This window comes from Oncorhynchus keta, chromosome 5 (genome assembly GCF_023373465.1).
Source record: "Oncorhynchus keta strain PuntledgeMale-10-30-2019 chromosome 5, Oket_V2, whole genome shotgun sequence".
In the NCBI taxonomy this organism is placed as follows: domain Eukaryota; kingdom Metazoa; phylum Chordata; class Actinopteri; order Salmoniformes; family Salmonidae; genus Oncorhynchus; species Oncorhynchus keta.
The window spans coordinates 34131785-34149086 of NC_068425.1; the positions used below are offsets into that span (position 1 = coordinate 34131785).

At 42.6% G+C, this 17302-nt stretch overlaps 1 protein-coding gene and 2 pseudogenes across 2 annotated transcripts in view; all 3 read left to right on the forward strand.

Annotated features, from left to right (window-relative positions):
- The first annotated feature begins 1368 nt into the window (after positions 1-1368).
- On the forward strand, positions 1369-4255 carry LOC127930198 (zinc finger protein 239-like; annotated as a pseudogene).
- A 1070-nt stretch (positions 4256-5325) lies between these two features.
- Positions 5326-17302, forward strand: part of LOC118372693 (gastrula zinc finger protein XlCGF57.1-like) — a 150374-nt pseudogene continuing 138397 nt past the window's right edge.
- LOC127930193 (zinc finger protein ZFP2-like) overlaps positions 5416-17302 on the forward strand; it is a 42467-nt gene continuing 30580 nt past the window's right edge. The window contains exon 1 of one of the 2 annotated variants that reach the window (XM_052519763.1): positions 5416-5725. In XM_052519763.1, the coding sequence (XP_052375723.1) occupies positions 5717-5725 (9 nt within the window). In that variant the 5' untranslated portion in view covers positions 5416-5716. Of the gene's footprint in view, positions 5726-15442; positions 16879-17302 lie in introns of those variants that run through there. The other variant, XM_052519762.1, reaches the window with a different exon arrangement.

Here is a 17302-nt window from a genome sequence, read left to right on the forward strand (position 1 = left end):
AAGTAAACCATGGCGGTAAATTAAAGCTGGACAAAGTAAACCATGGCGGTAAATTAAAGCTGGACAAAGTAAACCATGGCGGTAAATTAAAGCTGGACAAAGTAAACCATGGCGGTAAATTAAAGCTGGACAAAGTAAACCATGGCGGTAAATTAAAGCTGGACAAAGTAAACCATGGCGGTAAATTAAAGCTGGACAAAATAAACCATGGCGGTAATTAACTTGTTGGGATATTTTGTCCTTCAACAAAGTAACCTTCTAGCCTATCGTACACAATGCTCTGAGGAATTGCGGCAATTCACCCACTATGCTGTTTACTTTGTGCATCGAGCCTACTTCATATCGCGGAGTCTACCTTTAAACTCAGAATATGCTATTCTGTTATTTTGACTCTTTTGAATGTTTTTCTTTTACTAATGTTTCTTGATTCCTTCCTAAATATTTATTAGACTGTTTGTATAGGCTTACCTCAAGTCCCGGCAGTGTGTCAAGGCCCGTTTGAGCTCCTCGTTGCGGTTCTGCTCCTTGTTCTAGCGTCTCCTAATCTCTCCTCCTAACACGTATGAACCCAGAACTTCGTCGACCAATTACGTGAAACTTTAGTTCTGGATTAATCAAGATTAGCTCAGTGGTGAGAGATGTGGTCAACTCCACTGAATGCTCAATCAAAGGTTCTGAACATAAGACAGGGGGCGTTACAAGTGTTATCAGTTTTGACATTTGTACTAAGAGTAAAAAATATATATACACCACTTCCAAAGTGCTGAAATTATTTTCTATGTACAACACCTCCCGCGTTCACCAGGACAGAGCTAGCTCACCCCCCTCCACCCTGCCAGAGTGCCAGGGTCGTAAACTCTCCCAGTAGGCCTTACTGCTAAATCTGAAGAGGGTGTCTGTGTGGCTGGTCGACTGCAGGAAAACACCAGGGCAGAGTAGAACTTCGAGAGGGGTACACGAGAAGGAAGGAGATGGAGATTTGATTTCATCAAGTAAGAGCAATGGGGTGTGTGGATTAGACTACAATCTGCTTCTGCAACTTCTGTTAATTGATAGATACAAAATATACTGCATATTTATGATAATATTTGTTTAGGGACCCATATTTCCAAAACATAGTTTTTCAATGTCTTTGGTTCACAGGGGACACCCCTAACCGTCGTTCTCTCAGTAGGGGGGACTTATCATCTGGGGGGGCCTCAAAAACATCATGATGCTGACGAGACAGAGAATAATCTCACCCGATCAGAACATCTCAAGAAACCCCAGCAGAGACGTACAGGGAATAAACCTCACCACTACTGCTCTGACTTTGGGAAGCGGTTCACTACACGAAGGTCCTTAATTCACCAGCAGAGGCACACCTGAGGGAAACCATACCACTGCCCTCAATGCGGGAACTCTTTTACTGCATCTAACGCCTTAAAATATAATCTAAGAATCCATACAGGAGAGAAACCGTACTACTGCTCTCAGCGTGGAAAGAGTTTTGCTGCATCTAATACTTTAAAATCTCATCTGATAATCCATACAGGAGAGAAACCGTATAGCTGCTCTCAGTGTGGGAAGAGTTTCACGTGTCCAGGGGGTCTTAAAGTACACAGAAGAAGCCATACAGGAGAGAAACCTTACAGATGCTCACAGTGTGGGAAGAGTTTCACTGCTTCTCACACCTTAAAATTTCATCTGAGAATTCATAAAGGGGAGAAGCCTTACCCCTGCCTTGATTGTGGGAAATGTTTTGTTAGTGCAGGAGCCCTAACCATACACCAGCGTGCGTGTACACACTGGAGAGAAACCTTATAGCTGTGATCAGTGTGGAAAGAGCTTTTCTGTTTCAGAAAAACTAACTATACACCAGTGCATACACAGTGGAGAGAAACCTTATAGTTGTGATCGGTGTCGGAAATGCTTTGCTCGGTCAGGAGAGCTGACTACACACCAGAAAACACACACTGGAGTGAAGCCTTATAGCTGTGATCAGTGTGGAAAGAGCTTTGCTCGAGCTTCCCCCCTGAATAGACACCAGCGAACACACACTGGAGAGAAGCCTTATAGCTGTGATCAGTGTGGGAAGAGATTCAGTCAATCAGGGACACTGAATTCACACCAGCGAACACACACTGAAGAGAAACCTTATGTCTGTCTATGTGGAAAGAGCTTTTCTCATTTAGGGCCAATGAAAAAACACCATAAAGCAACAATATTCCATATTTCATCTCCCTCCTATCCAGTTCCAGATCCCTAAATACATGTGAAATAGAAAACATCTAGTGAACAGTCATATCCATCTACCATTCTAAAACAGTTGACTTAGTCTGATCACCATGGTAACCTCAGGAGCATAATATGCAGCTCTAATCTAGGACCAGGTTTCCCCTGTGTCTATGTATTATCACACATTGTGTTTTTAAATGGATCATTGTCATGGTAGAAGATGTCATAATGAACCTGTGTGTGTGTGTATGTGTGTGGGGTGGGGGGTTGATAATGGTCTTCTTTCAAATACTATTATTAAATAAAGTGGAGCAGTGGTCTAAGACCATCTCAGTCTTCGACCACGAGGCATCACTACAGACAACCTGGTTCGAATCCAGACTGTATCACACGTGATTGGGAGTCCCATAGAGTGGCGCACAAATGGCCAAGCGTCGTCCGAGTTTGGCGGGTGTACGCCGTCCTTGTAAATAAGCATTTGTTCTTAACTGACTTGCCTAGTTAAATAATGGTTAAATAAAATACATGTAGAATAATGTTTCAACAGTAGTGTGTATTCATGTATTCAATTGATCAATAAATTCAATCCATTATCTTCTGAACAACTTCTGCTTATTTCTACACTTAATTATTTATTCACTAAATTTATTAAAATGCTCCTTAAACTGTAATAAATTATGCATTACATAATTATATCCATGAAAAACAATATAAAGGCAAAAAGTAAAGTATTGGTCCCATGTTTCATGTGCTGAAATAAAAGGTCCCATAAATGTTACATGTGCACACATCATTTTTGTGCAGAAATTTGTTTACATGCCTATCAGTGAGTATTTCTCCTTAACCAAGATAGTGCATCCACCTGAGGGATGAGACCTCTGGAGAAGATTTTCATCAAGGTTCTCTCTGTACTTTGCTCCGTTCATCTTTCCCTCGATCCTGACTAGTCTTCCAGGCCCTGCCGCTGAAAAACAACCCCATAGCATGATGCCAAAACAACACATCACCGTAGGGATGGTGTCATGTTTCCTCCAGACGTGACGCTTAGCATTCAGGGCAAAAAGTTCAATCTTGGTTTCATCAGACCAGAGAATCTTGTTTCTCATGGTCTAAGATTCCTTAAGGTGCCTTTTTTGGCAAAGTCCAAGCGGGCTGTCATGTGCTTTTACTGAGGAATGGCTTCCGTCTGGCCACTCTACCATACAGGCCTGATTGGTGGAGTGCTGCAGAGATGGTTGTCCTTCTGTAAGGTTCTCCCATCTCCACCGAGAAACTCTGAAGCTTTGTCTGTGACCTTCAGGTTCTTGGTCACCTCCCTGACCAAGGCCCTTCTCCCCTGATTGGTCAGTTTGGCCGGGCGGCCAGCTCTAGGAAGAGTCTTGGTGGTTCCAGACTTCTTCCATCCACTGTGTTCTTGGGGATCTTCAATGCTGCAGAAATGTTTTGGTACCCTTCCCCAGATCTGTGCCTCCACACAATCCTGTTTCAGAGATCTACGGAGTCTGCCTTTCCAAATCATGTCCAATCAATCAAATTTACCACAGGTTTCTACAACTTGATTGGAATCCACATCTCCAGGATGATCAACGGAAACGGGATGCACCGGAGCTCAATGTTGAGTCTTAGAGTAAAGGTGCTGAATACTTATGATGCAAATAAGGTATTTCTGTTGTATATTTTTATTACATTTCCCCCCAAAAAATGTAAAACCTGATTTCACTTTGTCATTATGCAGTAGATTGATGAGGGGGAGAATGTATTTGATCAATTTTAGAATAAGGCTGTTACATAACGAAGTGGAAAAATTCAAGGGGTCTGAATACTTTCTGAAGGCACTAAAAGTCGACCTCCTTAATTATTTATATCAACAACAGCCAAATTGCACTTACTCTATGCACACTCACTAGACTACCCACACACTCACTAGGCTACCCACACACTCACTAGGCTACCCACACACTCATGCCAACACACACACACTACATTCGCTCACACACACAGAAAACACACATGCAAATGGTCCCCACACATAGTAACACAATAATAAGGCTATATACAAGGAGTAGCAGTACCGAGGCAATGTGCAGGGGTACAGGTGATTGAGGTAATGCAGTATGTACATGTAGTTGGGGTAAAAGGGAATAGGCCATCAGGACATAATGAACAGAGTAGCAGCAGCATATTTGAACAGTGTGAAAGTGTGTCCTTTTTTATTTAGCAAATATTTATCTTACTTTTTTTTAACCCTTCGTTGTTAGGAATGGGCTCGTAAGTAAGCATTTCACTGTAAAGTCTACACCTTTTCTGTTTGGAACACGTGACCAATAAAATGTGATTTGATTTGAGTAGCAGAGGAGGATGGGTACAGGGTGAGGGATCCTCCAGAGTGATTAGGAATAATATGTGTTTCAGTAAGGTTGGTTTCTTAGTGTTCATAACCATTGCTATCAACTGTACCGCAGAAATTGAATTTAAGTCGCATAAAATACGTTGTGGTGGCAGCTGCAGAGAAGTACTTGGGATTACATGATTTTAACGCGGAAGAATTGCAGGGAGTGTTCTGTTTTTCATGAGGGTTAAATTGGCAGGTATTTTTTCTATCACCAAGTATAATGGATTGTATAGTAGGTGGTAACATGCACCTCTAACGTTTGTTTGTTGACCTCCATAAATACTATTGAAGAAGGACTTCACTTTGGACCAATGGTTTTTATAACTAACCCAAGATGTACCACAGCCTGTTGTTTCCAATGTGAGCAAATAGAACCAGCAAAAGATGGGCAGAGCTAACATTGGCTGGTTCTAGCATGTATTTGTATATTTCGGTTAGGAAACGCCTACTCTTAAGTGCGCATGTGCAATAACTAAATTCGATGCACTCCTAAACAACGCACTTAAAAAAAAAACTTTCGCAAACGTTAAAGTCTATCAAAGTTAGTCCTATCTGTTCGTAACATATTTTAGTTTTGGAAACAAAAAGCTGCACTGAGATCAAATGAGCAAAATGTCGGCCAAAATCCATCTCGCTCCATCTTCTCTCAGTGCCAACCACTGGGCTTCCTCTCACCACCATATTTGGTAGTGAGTGGAAACGCCAACCGGATGCTTCACATTTATACCTCCAGTGAAATATCTATGTCATTGTTTTCTCTGTGGCTGGACTCGAAGAGATCTGTTCCGAGTGTCTTTCAGGTAGACCATAGCAGAGAACAGGATTAATGGTGAATGGGATGTTGTTCAATGTTTTCTTGACTTTTATAGCTCAGGTAAAATCTTATCCAGGATCTTACTGAAGTAAGATTAATCTACATACATTTGAATCCAGTTTTGGTATTTAAATAGACGTTTGATTGCTCTGATCTAGCTGTTTCAGTTGTAGACTTGAGACTGGAATTGCCTGCGACAATGCCATAATTAGTTATCTGAACGCTGTGACAAACAACGTAACTATAGAGTACACATTTCTTGAAGAAACGTTGAAGAAAGAATAGCGTCAACAATGTATCGGGTAAGTTTGGTTGCCTTTTGTTAGCAATATAGACCTACTGTGTTGGAAATATCTAGGCCTGGTTTTCACATTTGATCGTCCACTTCCATGTGTTCCATTTGAACAGCTAACGTTAGCTAGACAGTGGTGGAAAATGTACTAAATTATCATACTTGTAAAGATATCTTTGTAGAAATTACTCGGCTAAAAGTGAAAGTCACCGAGTAAAATATTACTGGAGTATAAGTATTTGGTCTTAAATATACTATCCTGCTAAGCATTCGAAATGTAACTAGTACTTTTTGGTGTCAGGGAAAATGTATTGAGTAAAAAGTACATTATTTTATTTATACATTACTGGAGTAAAAATGGTCAAATGTAAAGTTGAGCCACCCCTTGTTTATAGGAAACTTTGCACACAATTGTGTGACCAAATATGTAGGAAGAGGTCATTTGTGCCTGTGGTAACTAATGACAACCATAAAAGTCTAAATTGGCTATACCGTAAAAACAGCTGAAAAATATAGAAAGAATACTATTTCCCTTGAAGTAGTGATGCTGAATGTAAAACATTGCTAAACTTACCCCACTCTCCCACACTTTAAAGTAGTACTCCGGTGATTTTTATTTTTTAAAATATTTTTTTAAATAAATGTTATTGTTGAAAAGCAATATCCCAACTGTAGATACAGTGAAGTACACACTTTACTGATGTCATCGGCCCCTTCCTTGCTTGAGAAACAACACAATTATTTAACACAGCTTTAACACCTAACACAAACATTGTACTTTTTAAACACTTAGCATAGACTAAGCCCTGTTGTTACCTCATATCCCAGCGATAATACCTTGCATTACACCTGGGAAGAAAACACTTCCATTTGCTCAAAGTGCCATTGACTCAACTTACCCAAGGCAAAGATGTTGACTCCATAGCTACAAGGATGCATTTTCATACTAGGTTTAGGAACTCAACGCTTATTAAGACCCCAACTTATGTATAGAACAATCTTAAAATTGAGATACAAGCACCATGAAACCTCTAAGCCAAATTCAGTTTTTTGGACCCAACTTGCTTACCACTTTTTTTTTAATGTGTTTTCTTTCTTCACAGACTCTATGAAATGATGACCTCTTCCTAAATATTTGGTCAAATTATTAATTTTGTGTATGGTTTCCTAGAAACAAGGCCGGCTCAACACTCTCCCCTACAGTAATATGGATAAAAACATGCCACTATTTCCAAAGTTATTATAGTCCACATACATTTATTTGTAACTAGGCTATAGTGGTACAATGTCTTATGGGACAGTTAATAGTAAACACTTCTGTAGTATGTGCCATTAGTATTTAAAGAAAAAAATAAAACGTATTTTGTACATAATGTTGCTGCTACCGTCTCTTTTGACTGGAAATAAATAACTTCTGGACATCAGAACAGTGAATATTAGCTTCTTCTTTTCTCTAACGGGTCCGATGATCCTGACATGAAGAACATACTGCTTTCCCGGGAACTTGCCCAAATCCCTGGCATTTGCGTGAAAAGAAGACAGAGAAAAAGTGGGTTGCCTTCTGAGAATGTGCAATCATTGGAAAATAAAATCAACAACCTACAAGGAAGATTAAACTACCAACGGGACATTCAAAACTAATATCTTATGCTTCGGAGTCGTGGCTGAATGACGACATTATCAACATACAGCTGGCTGGTTATATGCTGTATCAGCAGGATAGGACAGTGGTGTCTGGTAAGACAGGGGGTGATGGACTATGTATATTTGTAAACAACAGCTGGTGCATGACATCTAAGGAAGCCTCGAGGTTTTGCTCGCCTGAGTTAGTGTGGTCTAGAGCATATCATGAGGTACTCTATCTACCTAGAGTTTTCATCTGTATTTTTGGTAGCTGACTGCATACCACCACAGGCTGATGCTGGCACTAAGACCACACTCAATGAGCTGTATTCCGTCATAAGCATACAGGAAAATGCTCATCCACAGGCGGCGCTCCTAGTGGCCGGGGACTTTAATGCAGGGAAACTTCTGTTTTACCAAATTTCTATCAGCATGTTAAATATGCAACCAGAGGGAGAAAAAAATCGAGACCACCTTTACTCTACACATCTGACCATAATTATTTCCTCCTGATTCCTGCTTACAAGCAAAAATGAAAGCAGGAAGTCAATAAAAAAGTGGTTAGATGAAGCAGATGCTAAGCTACAGGACTATTTTGCTAGCACAGACTGGAATATGTTCTGGGATTCTTCCAATGGCATTGACAATGACATCAGTCATTGTCTTCATCAATAAGTAAATCGACGACGTCGTCCCCACAGTGACTACGTACATACCCAAACCAGAAGCCATGGATTACAGGCAACATCTGCACTGAGCTAAAGGCTAGAGCTGCCGCTTTCAAGGAGTGGGACTGGAACCCAGAACCTTATAAGAAATCCCGCTATGCCCTCCGAAGACCTTTAAACAGGTCAACATTTACAAGGCCGCAAGGCCAGACAGATTACCAGGACGTGTACTGCGAGCATGCTCTGACCAACTGGCAAGTGTCTTCACTGACATTTTCAACCTCTCCCTGTCCGAGTCTTTAATACCAACATGTTTTCAGCAGAACAACATAGTTCCTGTGCCCAAGAACACTAAGGTAACCTGCCTAAATGACTACCAACTTGTAGCACTCATGTCTGTAGCTTTGAAAGGCTGGTCATGGCTCACATCAACACCATCATGCCAGAAACCTTCAAACATTTAGGGTAGCCTTCCACAAGCTTCCCACAAGAAGTTGGGTGAATTTTGGTCCATTCCTCCTGACAGCTGGTGTAACTGAGTCAGGTTTCTAGGCCTCCTTTCTCGCACACGCTTTTTCAGTTCTGCCAACAATTTTTCTATAGGATTGAGGCCAAGGCTTTGTGCTGGCCACTCCAATACCTTGACTTTGTTGTCCTTAAGCCATTTTCCCACAACTTTGGAAGTATGCTTGAGGTCATTGTCCATTTGGAAGACCCATTTGCGACCAAGCTTTAACTTCCTGACTGATGTCTTGAGATGTTGCTTCAATATATCCACATACTTTCCCCTCATGATGCCACCTATTTTGTGAAGCGCACCAGTCCCACCTGCAGCAAAGTACCCCCACAACATGATGCCACCTATTTTGTGAAGCGCACCAGTCCCTCCTGCAGTAAAGCACCCCCACAACATGATGCCACCACCCCCGTGCTTCGCGTTTGGGATGGTGTTCTTCGGCTTGCAAGCCTCTCCCTTTTTCCTCCAAACATAATGATGGTCATTATGGCCAAACAGTTCTATTTTTGTTTCATCAGACCAGAGGACATTTCTCCAAAAAGTATGATCTTTGTCCCTATGTGCAGTTGCAATACGTAGACTGGCTTTTTTATGGTGGTTTTGGAGCAGTTGCTTCTTCCTTGCTGAGCGGCGTTTCAGGTTATATCGATATAGGACTCGTTTTACTGTGGATATAGATACTTTTGTACCCGTTTCCTCCAACATCTTCACAAGGTCCTTTGCTGTTGCTCTGGGATTGATTTGCACTTTTTGCACCAAAGTACGTTCATCTCTTGGACACTGAACGTGTCTCCTTCCTGATCGGTATGACGGCTGCGTGGTCCCATGGTCTTTATACTTGCATACTATTGTTTGTACCGATGAACGTGGTACCTTCAATTGGAAATTGCTCCCAAGGATGAACCAGACTTGTGGAGGTCTACGGCTTTTTTCTGGGGTCTTGGCTGATTTACTTTTGATTTTCCCATGATGCCAAGCAAAGAGGCACTGAGATTGAAGGTAGGCCTTGAAATACATCCACAGATACACTGCCATTTGACTCAAATGATGTCAATTAGCCTAACAGAAGCTTCTAAAGCCATGACAATTTTCTGGAATTTTCCATGCTAAAAGGCACAGTCAACTTAGTGTGTGTAAACTTCTGACCCACTGGAATTGTGATACAGTGAATATAAGTGAAATAATCTGTCTGTAAACAATTTTTGGAAAAATGACTTTTCATGCACAAAGTAGATGACCGACTGGCCAAAACTATAGTTTGTTAACAAGACATTTGTGGAGTGGTTGAAACACTTATGTTGGAGTCATTAAAACTTGTTTGTATAAACTTCTGACTTCTACACCTGTTGTATTTGGCGCCTATGACCAATACAATTATATTTGACTATGGTCAACTCTGCTATAGTGGTAAAATGTCTTATGGGGACAGTCAATACTACAAACTTTATTAGTAAGTGCCATTACAGTTTTTCTCAATTGCATTTTTGGAACAGTGTTGTAGAGAGATTTAGACTAAACACTAAAGTAATCAAATGTTTGGTCTAATGATATTCTATGTACAATACTTTGTGTCTTCACCAGGACAGAGCTAGTCCGTCCCCCTCCACCCTGCCGGGGTGCCCTGGTCACAACTCTCCTGGTAACGCCTTACAGGTGGGTCTGAAGAGGGTGTTTGTGAGGCTGGTTGACTGCAGGAAAACACCAGGGCAGAGTGGAACTGTGAGAGACGGACACGAGGAGGATGAGAAGGAAGAAGATGGAGATTTGATTTCATCAAGTAAGAACAATGTGTGTTGATTAAACTATAATCTGCTTCTCTAACTGCTCATTGATTGATAAACAATATATATACAGGTAACTACCAAAAGAAACACCAACATAGTGCCTTAATAGACCAGAACAGCTTAAATGTGGCTCGGCATAGTTTCTACAAGTGTCTCTATCGGAGGGATGCGACACCATTCTTCCACCAGAAATTCAAGGATTTGGTGTTTTTTAGATGGTGGTGGAAAACGCTGTCTGAGGTTCCCGCTCCGAAATCTCAGTGTTCCATTTGGTTGATATCTGGTAACAAACGGCCAGGGTGTATGATTAGCATTGTTCCCTTTCAGTCAGGAAAATTGGCCCAATACAGCTGTGGGCAGTTTGAGCGCTAGTGCACTCTACTGCAGAACATTAGTCACGCCTGACAAGGCCAATATACCCTGTGCTTCAGTGGAGTCCCCGCCTACCAAGGCGCGGAGTCATTCCTGTCATTCCTTCAATTTCTTCCTGTCTTCATCTCGAGCTGAGCAAAACAATCTCACACATTTCTTCTAAACAAAGATTGGAATGCAATTTCAGGATTTATTAAAACTTAACTGTCCCACTAACTATGCTTATCCTTCTGGAAGTTGTGCGTTAAAGTTTGGTAACTAGTTTTGTGAAATTTCCTACCAAAATGTTTGCTAGTTATTCTTGTGGCTTTTTAGCGTGGCTAACTGGTTGTAAGGAAGATGGCTAATACGAACGAGTCTATGAAGGTTGTTAAGCCGGGTTTGAGTTCACGACCTTTTGCCCACAATCATGCGGTTTCACCATGTCTTTGAATAATACTCACAAGTTTAGTCTTGTATGTCTCTGCTGGATGGCTGCTCGGACTGCCCTAGATTGATCTGGCTCATGGGACCACTGTTGCCGGCTGCGTTTAAGCACTTTAGAGAAACGTGTCGCCTTCCATAGAAGGCATTGTGGTAACGAGTGTGATTTTCCTCCCCTGGGCGCCTGTACCTTGGCGTAGTCTGAGTTGCGGGATGCAGGGGTGGACCTGGGCTCGTGGTGAGATCAGATGGTGCTGTCCTCCCAGCATAGTGATATAGAGCCAGCTGATATCTCTTTTGGCATCGTGCAGGGCTCCTGTTTGGTTGGCGACGTGGTGTCTGGCCGGTTCTGGGAAGGGGCCAGAGACAATTACTTGATGGCAACACATCTTTTTAGCTACGTTACACGCTGAAGTTATGTTACACTTGGTAACCAGACTGTTTCATCCCAACGTCGTAGTTGCCTTTACCATCTACACTTGCCAGTTTTAGCCTCAGCCAGCACCATATTCAGATGAGCCTTTACGTCGGTAGCCCTGCCCCCTGGTGAACAATGTATGATGGCTGGATAATTATTTTTAAGTCTGATATTGTGGGTAATGGCATCATCAATGACTAGGATTTTCAATTTGTCAGAGCAAATGATGGGATGCTTCGGCGGCTCAGACCCTGTAACGGGTGGAGGAGAGACCTGAGAAGGCTCTAACTCCCACTCGTTGCTTAGTGGAGAAAACCAGTTAAGTCTCTATCGGCTGAATGAGCGACACCGGTTGAGCATGCCAAAATATATTTTTCCCCAGAAGCCATGAGAACATTGTTCGGCTGCGGGGACTGTGAAGGGGGTTTAACACTACTACCTGTATTTACTGGGGGCACAGACGCTGTATCATTAATTCCCACACTTGCCCAACGATTGCGTCTGAAGCCGAGCAACTCGGCTACACTCACCATAAGGCAATAGTTATCCTTTATATTAAGAGTACAGCGACTGCAATAAGAAGGAATAACGCTACTTCACTTTCTTCGGGGGGGGACACAAGGTCCTGCAGATCTATGTCCAGGTAAAAGTTGTGTGAGGAGAAAACTAAGACCTTGGTAAACTTGTTAAACACAGACTTTGATTTAAATGGTTAAGAACCAAAAGCAAAAATGTTTGTCAGGTAGCCAAGAAGCAACAAGCAGTACGGAGACCGCGTGGAAGTGCATTGCGTAGCGTCACCAGAACCTCAACCCTGCTTCGTAGGATACACCTCAGACTCCGCTGCATTCAGCCAAGCTTATGCTGCATGGGTATTCACACTTCATGGGTATGGGTATGGAGGGGGCGGGGCTTGCCACAATGCCTCCATTGGATGGGAAGCCAGCTGTCTACCTAGCCTCATTGGCTAACAAAGGGATGGCTAATTCCAACACATCCCTTCCAAATAGGTATCGTTATTTTTCAGGGTTGCAGCTTGACAAGGTGTACCAGGACCCAGTCCCTGAACATGGTCACAATGCTGCAGATTTACCAAACTGAGCTGTTGGCAGCCCTGGCTGTGGGGATCCCCACACAGAGCTCCTAGATGAGAGTCCTACTATGGCCGATTTCGTGTTGCGCATGTTTCCCGTTGCACTGTCAGCATTCGGGAGAAGCATGGGGTGCTTCAGTGATGGAAGAGCGCCACCTCTGGTTGACTTTGTCTTAGGTGCCGGAGAGAGACCAGCTGGACAGGCAGAGGCACTTTCTCCTACGGGGTTGTTCGGCCTTGGCATCTATGCAGGACACGGTGCTTCACGGCTTCCTTCCTCTGAAGTATTTTTCTGCCAAGGCAGGACTGTCTTCGAGAGGATTTGCAGACAAAGGCCCGGCAGTAAGCTGGCTGCCCTGACTTCCGGATCTACACCAAGTCTCCTCCTGTTCCCTCAAGAACAGTGTCAGTCTGCTTGGCACAGGCTCCATTTCACTCCTAAATGTAAAGTGAAAGCTGGTCCCTCTGCCGAGTGAGGAAGGCAGCAGCTCCCGCGCACCTATTTTCATTGGGAAAGCGGTACCCCCCCAATCTGGGTGGGTCCCTGCCCCCCCTGAACCCAGAGTAGACCGTGCTTCAGGCAGACTTTGAAACTCAAACACCTTACTTCTGTGGTGTTCACGGGTATCATTTTCTTCCAGATGTGAGCTTAATGAAGAGCCTCTTCCCCACGGTCAGACACTCGGGTTGTCAAGAGGCATGAAAAATAATCATTCTCCCAGTCCACAAGTTTCCACTTTATAGGAGACTTGCTGTATGTGTCGACCAATGGTGGCACCCTGGATTATGCAAACAGTGACGTCGCAGGATAGCAATGGATATTTGTGCTGCGGCCAGATGTGCATCACCACACACTTTTGTGAGGTTTTATCGCTTGGATGTCATTGCCCCAGCATAGCCCACAGTGTTCTTATGGCTGGGACGGGAGAGGATCATTGAAAGACAGTGCACAGTTTTGCAATATACCCAGATGCCACAGGTTTCTTGTTGGGTTGGAACCCTAGGTGGTCTGCCGTGGGCCATTTCATTTGGGAGTTTCCTGACTAAAAGGGAACCTACAGTTATGACTAGAACTAATGTTCAATGAAAGAGGCAAACAAAGTACAACAGTTGTTTGTCCTCACACCGCCATGTTCAGATTAAGAGCGGTACTGAATTGAAGGAATGACTCCGTACCTTGGTTTTATCACATGAGAAGGTGGGACTTCTGGTGCGGCCCGGTGTTCATTGGCCTTGTCAAGCGTGATTCTAATGTTCCTCAGTAGAGGGCGCTAGTACGTGAAATCACTATAGCTGTACCTTGTTTCCCTCCTTCAGGGAACAGTAGTTAAAGTAATAACTGTTTTTTTTATGCTCATTAAATCATTCAGTGAACACTCATGCCCTGTGGATGGGGGCATTGTCATCAACCATAGGTTGAAGGTGAACACTCAATGGCTCTGCATTTATTGGCGTTTACCTTTGCCCTCTAAGTGGTTGAGTGGATCTAAAGCATGCCAGGAAAATTTACCCAACACCATAAGAGCCGCCAGAACCCTCATTTCCTCAAGTGTTCCCTTTTATTTTGGCAGTTATGTTTATACTGAGGGTCGTATTTGTTTATGCATTGCAAAACCTAGTTATTCAATATCTTTGCTTCACAGGGGACACCCCAAACCGTCAATCTCTCAGTGGGAGGGGCTTATCATCTGGGGAGCCTCAACATCATGTTGCTGACGAGGCAAAAAAGAGTCTCTACAGATCAGAACAACTCAGGAAACCCCAGCAGAGAGGTTCAGGGAAGAAACCTCACCACTACTGCTCTGACTGTGGGAAGAGTTTCACTAGAAGGAGTGGCTTCATTATTCACCAGCGGATTCACACCGGAGAGAAACCGTACTGCTGCTCTCAGTGTGGGAAGAGCTTCACCTGTCCAGGAGGTCTTAAGTTACACCATAGAATCCATACAGGAGAGAATCCGTACAGATGTTCACAGTGTGGGAAGAGTTTCGCTGCTTCTAACACCTTAAAATCTCATCTGAGAATACATACAGGGGAGAAGCCTTATCCCTGCCTTGATTGTGGGAAAAGCTTTGCTAATGCAGGAACCCTCACCATACACAAGCGTGTACACACTGGAGAGAAGCCTTATAGCTGTGATCAGTGTGGAAAGTGCTTTTCTCTTTCAGAAAATCTAACTATACACCGGCGCATACACACTGGAGAGAAACCTTATGTTTGTTATCAGTGTGGGAAGAGCTTCACTCAGTCAGGAGACCTGACTACACACCAGCGAACACACACCGGAGAGAAGCCTTATAAATGTGATCAGTGTGGAAAGAGCTTTGCTCTCGCTTCGTCCCTGACTAGACACCAGCGAACACACACTGGAGAGAAGCCTTATAGCTGTGATCAGTGTGGGAAGAGCTTTGCTCGAGCTTCCAACCTGTCTACACACCAGCGAACACACACTGGAGAGACACCTCACAGCTGTGATCAGTGTGGTAAGAGTTTTAGTCAGTCAAGAGATCTGATTACACACCATCGAACACACACTGGAAAGCGGCCTTATAGCTGTGATCAGTGTGGGAAGAGTTTTAGTCAGTCAGGGAACCTGACTAGACACCAGCGAATACACACTGGACAGAGGCTTTATAGCTGTGATCAGTGTGGGAAGAGTTTTAGTCAGTCAGGGAACCTGACTAGACACCAGCGAACACACACTGAAGAGAACCCTTATATCTGTGTATGTGGAAAGATATTTGTTCATTTAGGGCCAATGAAAAAACACCAGAAAGCACAAACGTGTCTTTCAACTCCCTCCTATCTGACATCGGTTCCAGATCCCTAAATAATGGATCAATAGAAAACAGGAAACGGGTTTTGGTTGATTTCATTCCATTTATGAGTTTTGTCATTTTAGTCAGTCTTTTGTTTGGAGCCTCCTGTCAATGTTGAGTAAGGACCCACATGCATAGAAAATGATGTACTTTTTACTCCATACATTGACACCCAAAAAAACTCATTACATTTGGAATGCTAAGCAGGACATGAAAATGGTTCAACTCATGCACTAATCAAGAGGTCATCCCTAGTGCCTCTGATTTTTTTATTTACCTTTGTTTAACTAGGCAAGTCAGTTAAGAACTAATTCTTATTTTCAATGATGGCCTAGGAACAGTGGGTTAACTGCCTTGTTCAGGGGCAGAACGACAGATTTTTACCTTGTCAGCTCATCGATTGGATTTTGCAACCTTTTGGTTTCAAGTCCAACTCTCTAACCACTAGGCTACCTGGTCAGGTAGACTCACGAAACACTTATTTCTTTGTAAATTGTGTTGTAGTGTGCCACTGGCTATCTGTAAAATAAACAATTGAGCTGTCTGGTTTACTTCGTATGACATTTGAAATGATTCATACTTTTACTTTTGATACTTAAGTATATTTAAAACTAAAGACTTTTATTCAAATAGTATTTTACTGGGTGACTTCCAACTTTTACTTTAGTCATTTTCTATTAAGATATATTTACTTTTACTCAAGTATGACGATTAGGTATTTTTTCCACCCCTGTGCAGCACTAGTTAGTTAGTTGGTTTTTCCCAAAGCGTAATGAATTCAGACGACAGAGTAGTAGGCTGATACACAGCCAATACAGTACGTAGCTGCATGCATCTATAACAATTGTATGCGGACCGCCATAATACCAAAGAAGAAGAAGACCACTTCCTTCACCACAGCTTTGAGTCTGCTGCGTGAAGCGGAAGAAGTATGAATGCACTGACTACTGCGGAGGTTGCATTGCTGTAAATGCTGCATGGCCACTGCAGACTTCGGATTGAACATACATCGGGTTTTACTGGTTCGTTGCACGGATAGCGCAGCGGTAATCCGTCTGGTATTTACAAGGCTACACTTACTGGGCCTCAGACAATTAACTATCTGGACTTTCGAAGGGGACGTTATTCCAACAGACTCTCGGGTAGAGTTAGACGAACAGACAACAGGATTATTGGTGGATAGGGTGTTGAACGTTTTATTGACTCTAATAGATAATGTAAAATATTATCCAGAATCTTCCTGAAGTAAGATTAGCCTACATCAGACATTTATTTGTCACAATTTAAATCGAGTTGTGATATTTAAAATTACGTTTGATTGCTCTGGTCTAGCTGTTCTTTATATGCATGCTATGACAAATAATAACTAGTGTACGGTACACATTTACTGTCAAGTTTTTTATTTGAAGAAACGTCGAAGAAAGAATAGCTTCGACGATGGATCGGGTACGTTTGGTTTACTTTTATTAACAGTATAAAATGTATTGGCCTAGTTTATATTCGATCTTCCATATCATTCATTCCATTTGAACAGCTGGACAAAAACAATGATTGTAATAAACACTTGTGATATTTTGTCCTTCAGCAAAGTAGCCTACTAGCCTAAAGCACACAGATTGATACAAGGCAATGCGCAACGAGCAGGTAAAGTCAGAACCATGGAGAAATAAGCCAGAATGTTGTTTTTACATGGAAGCCAATCCAGAAACCTATGCCATTACAACCTACGTGTTGTGATTGTGTTGTTTGATGCTGTTAGTTCATATGCCTTGACACAGCCGATACAAGAAGGCAGAGACGGAGAGCACAACATATTTTGCCTGTAATTTACTTGCCTATTTTAAATAGTAAAATAATAATCGGACTTCTA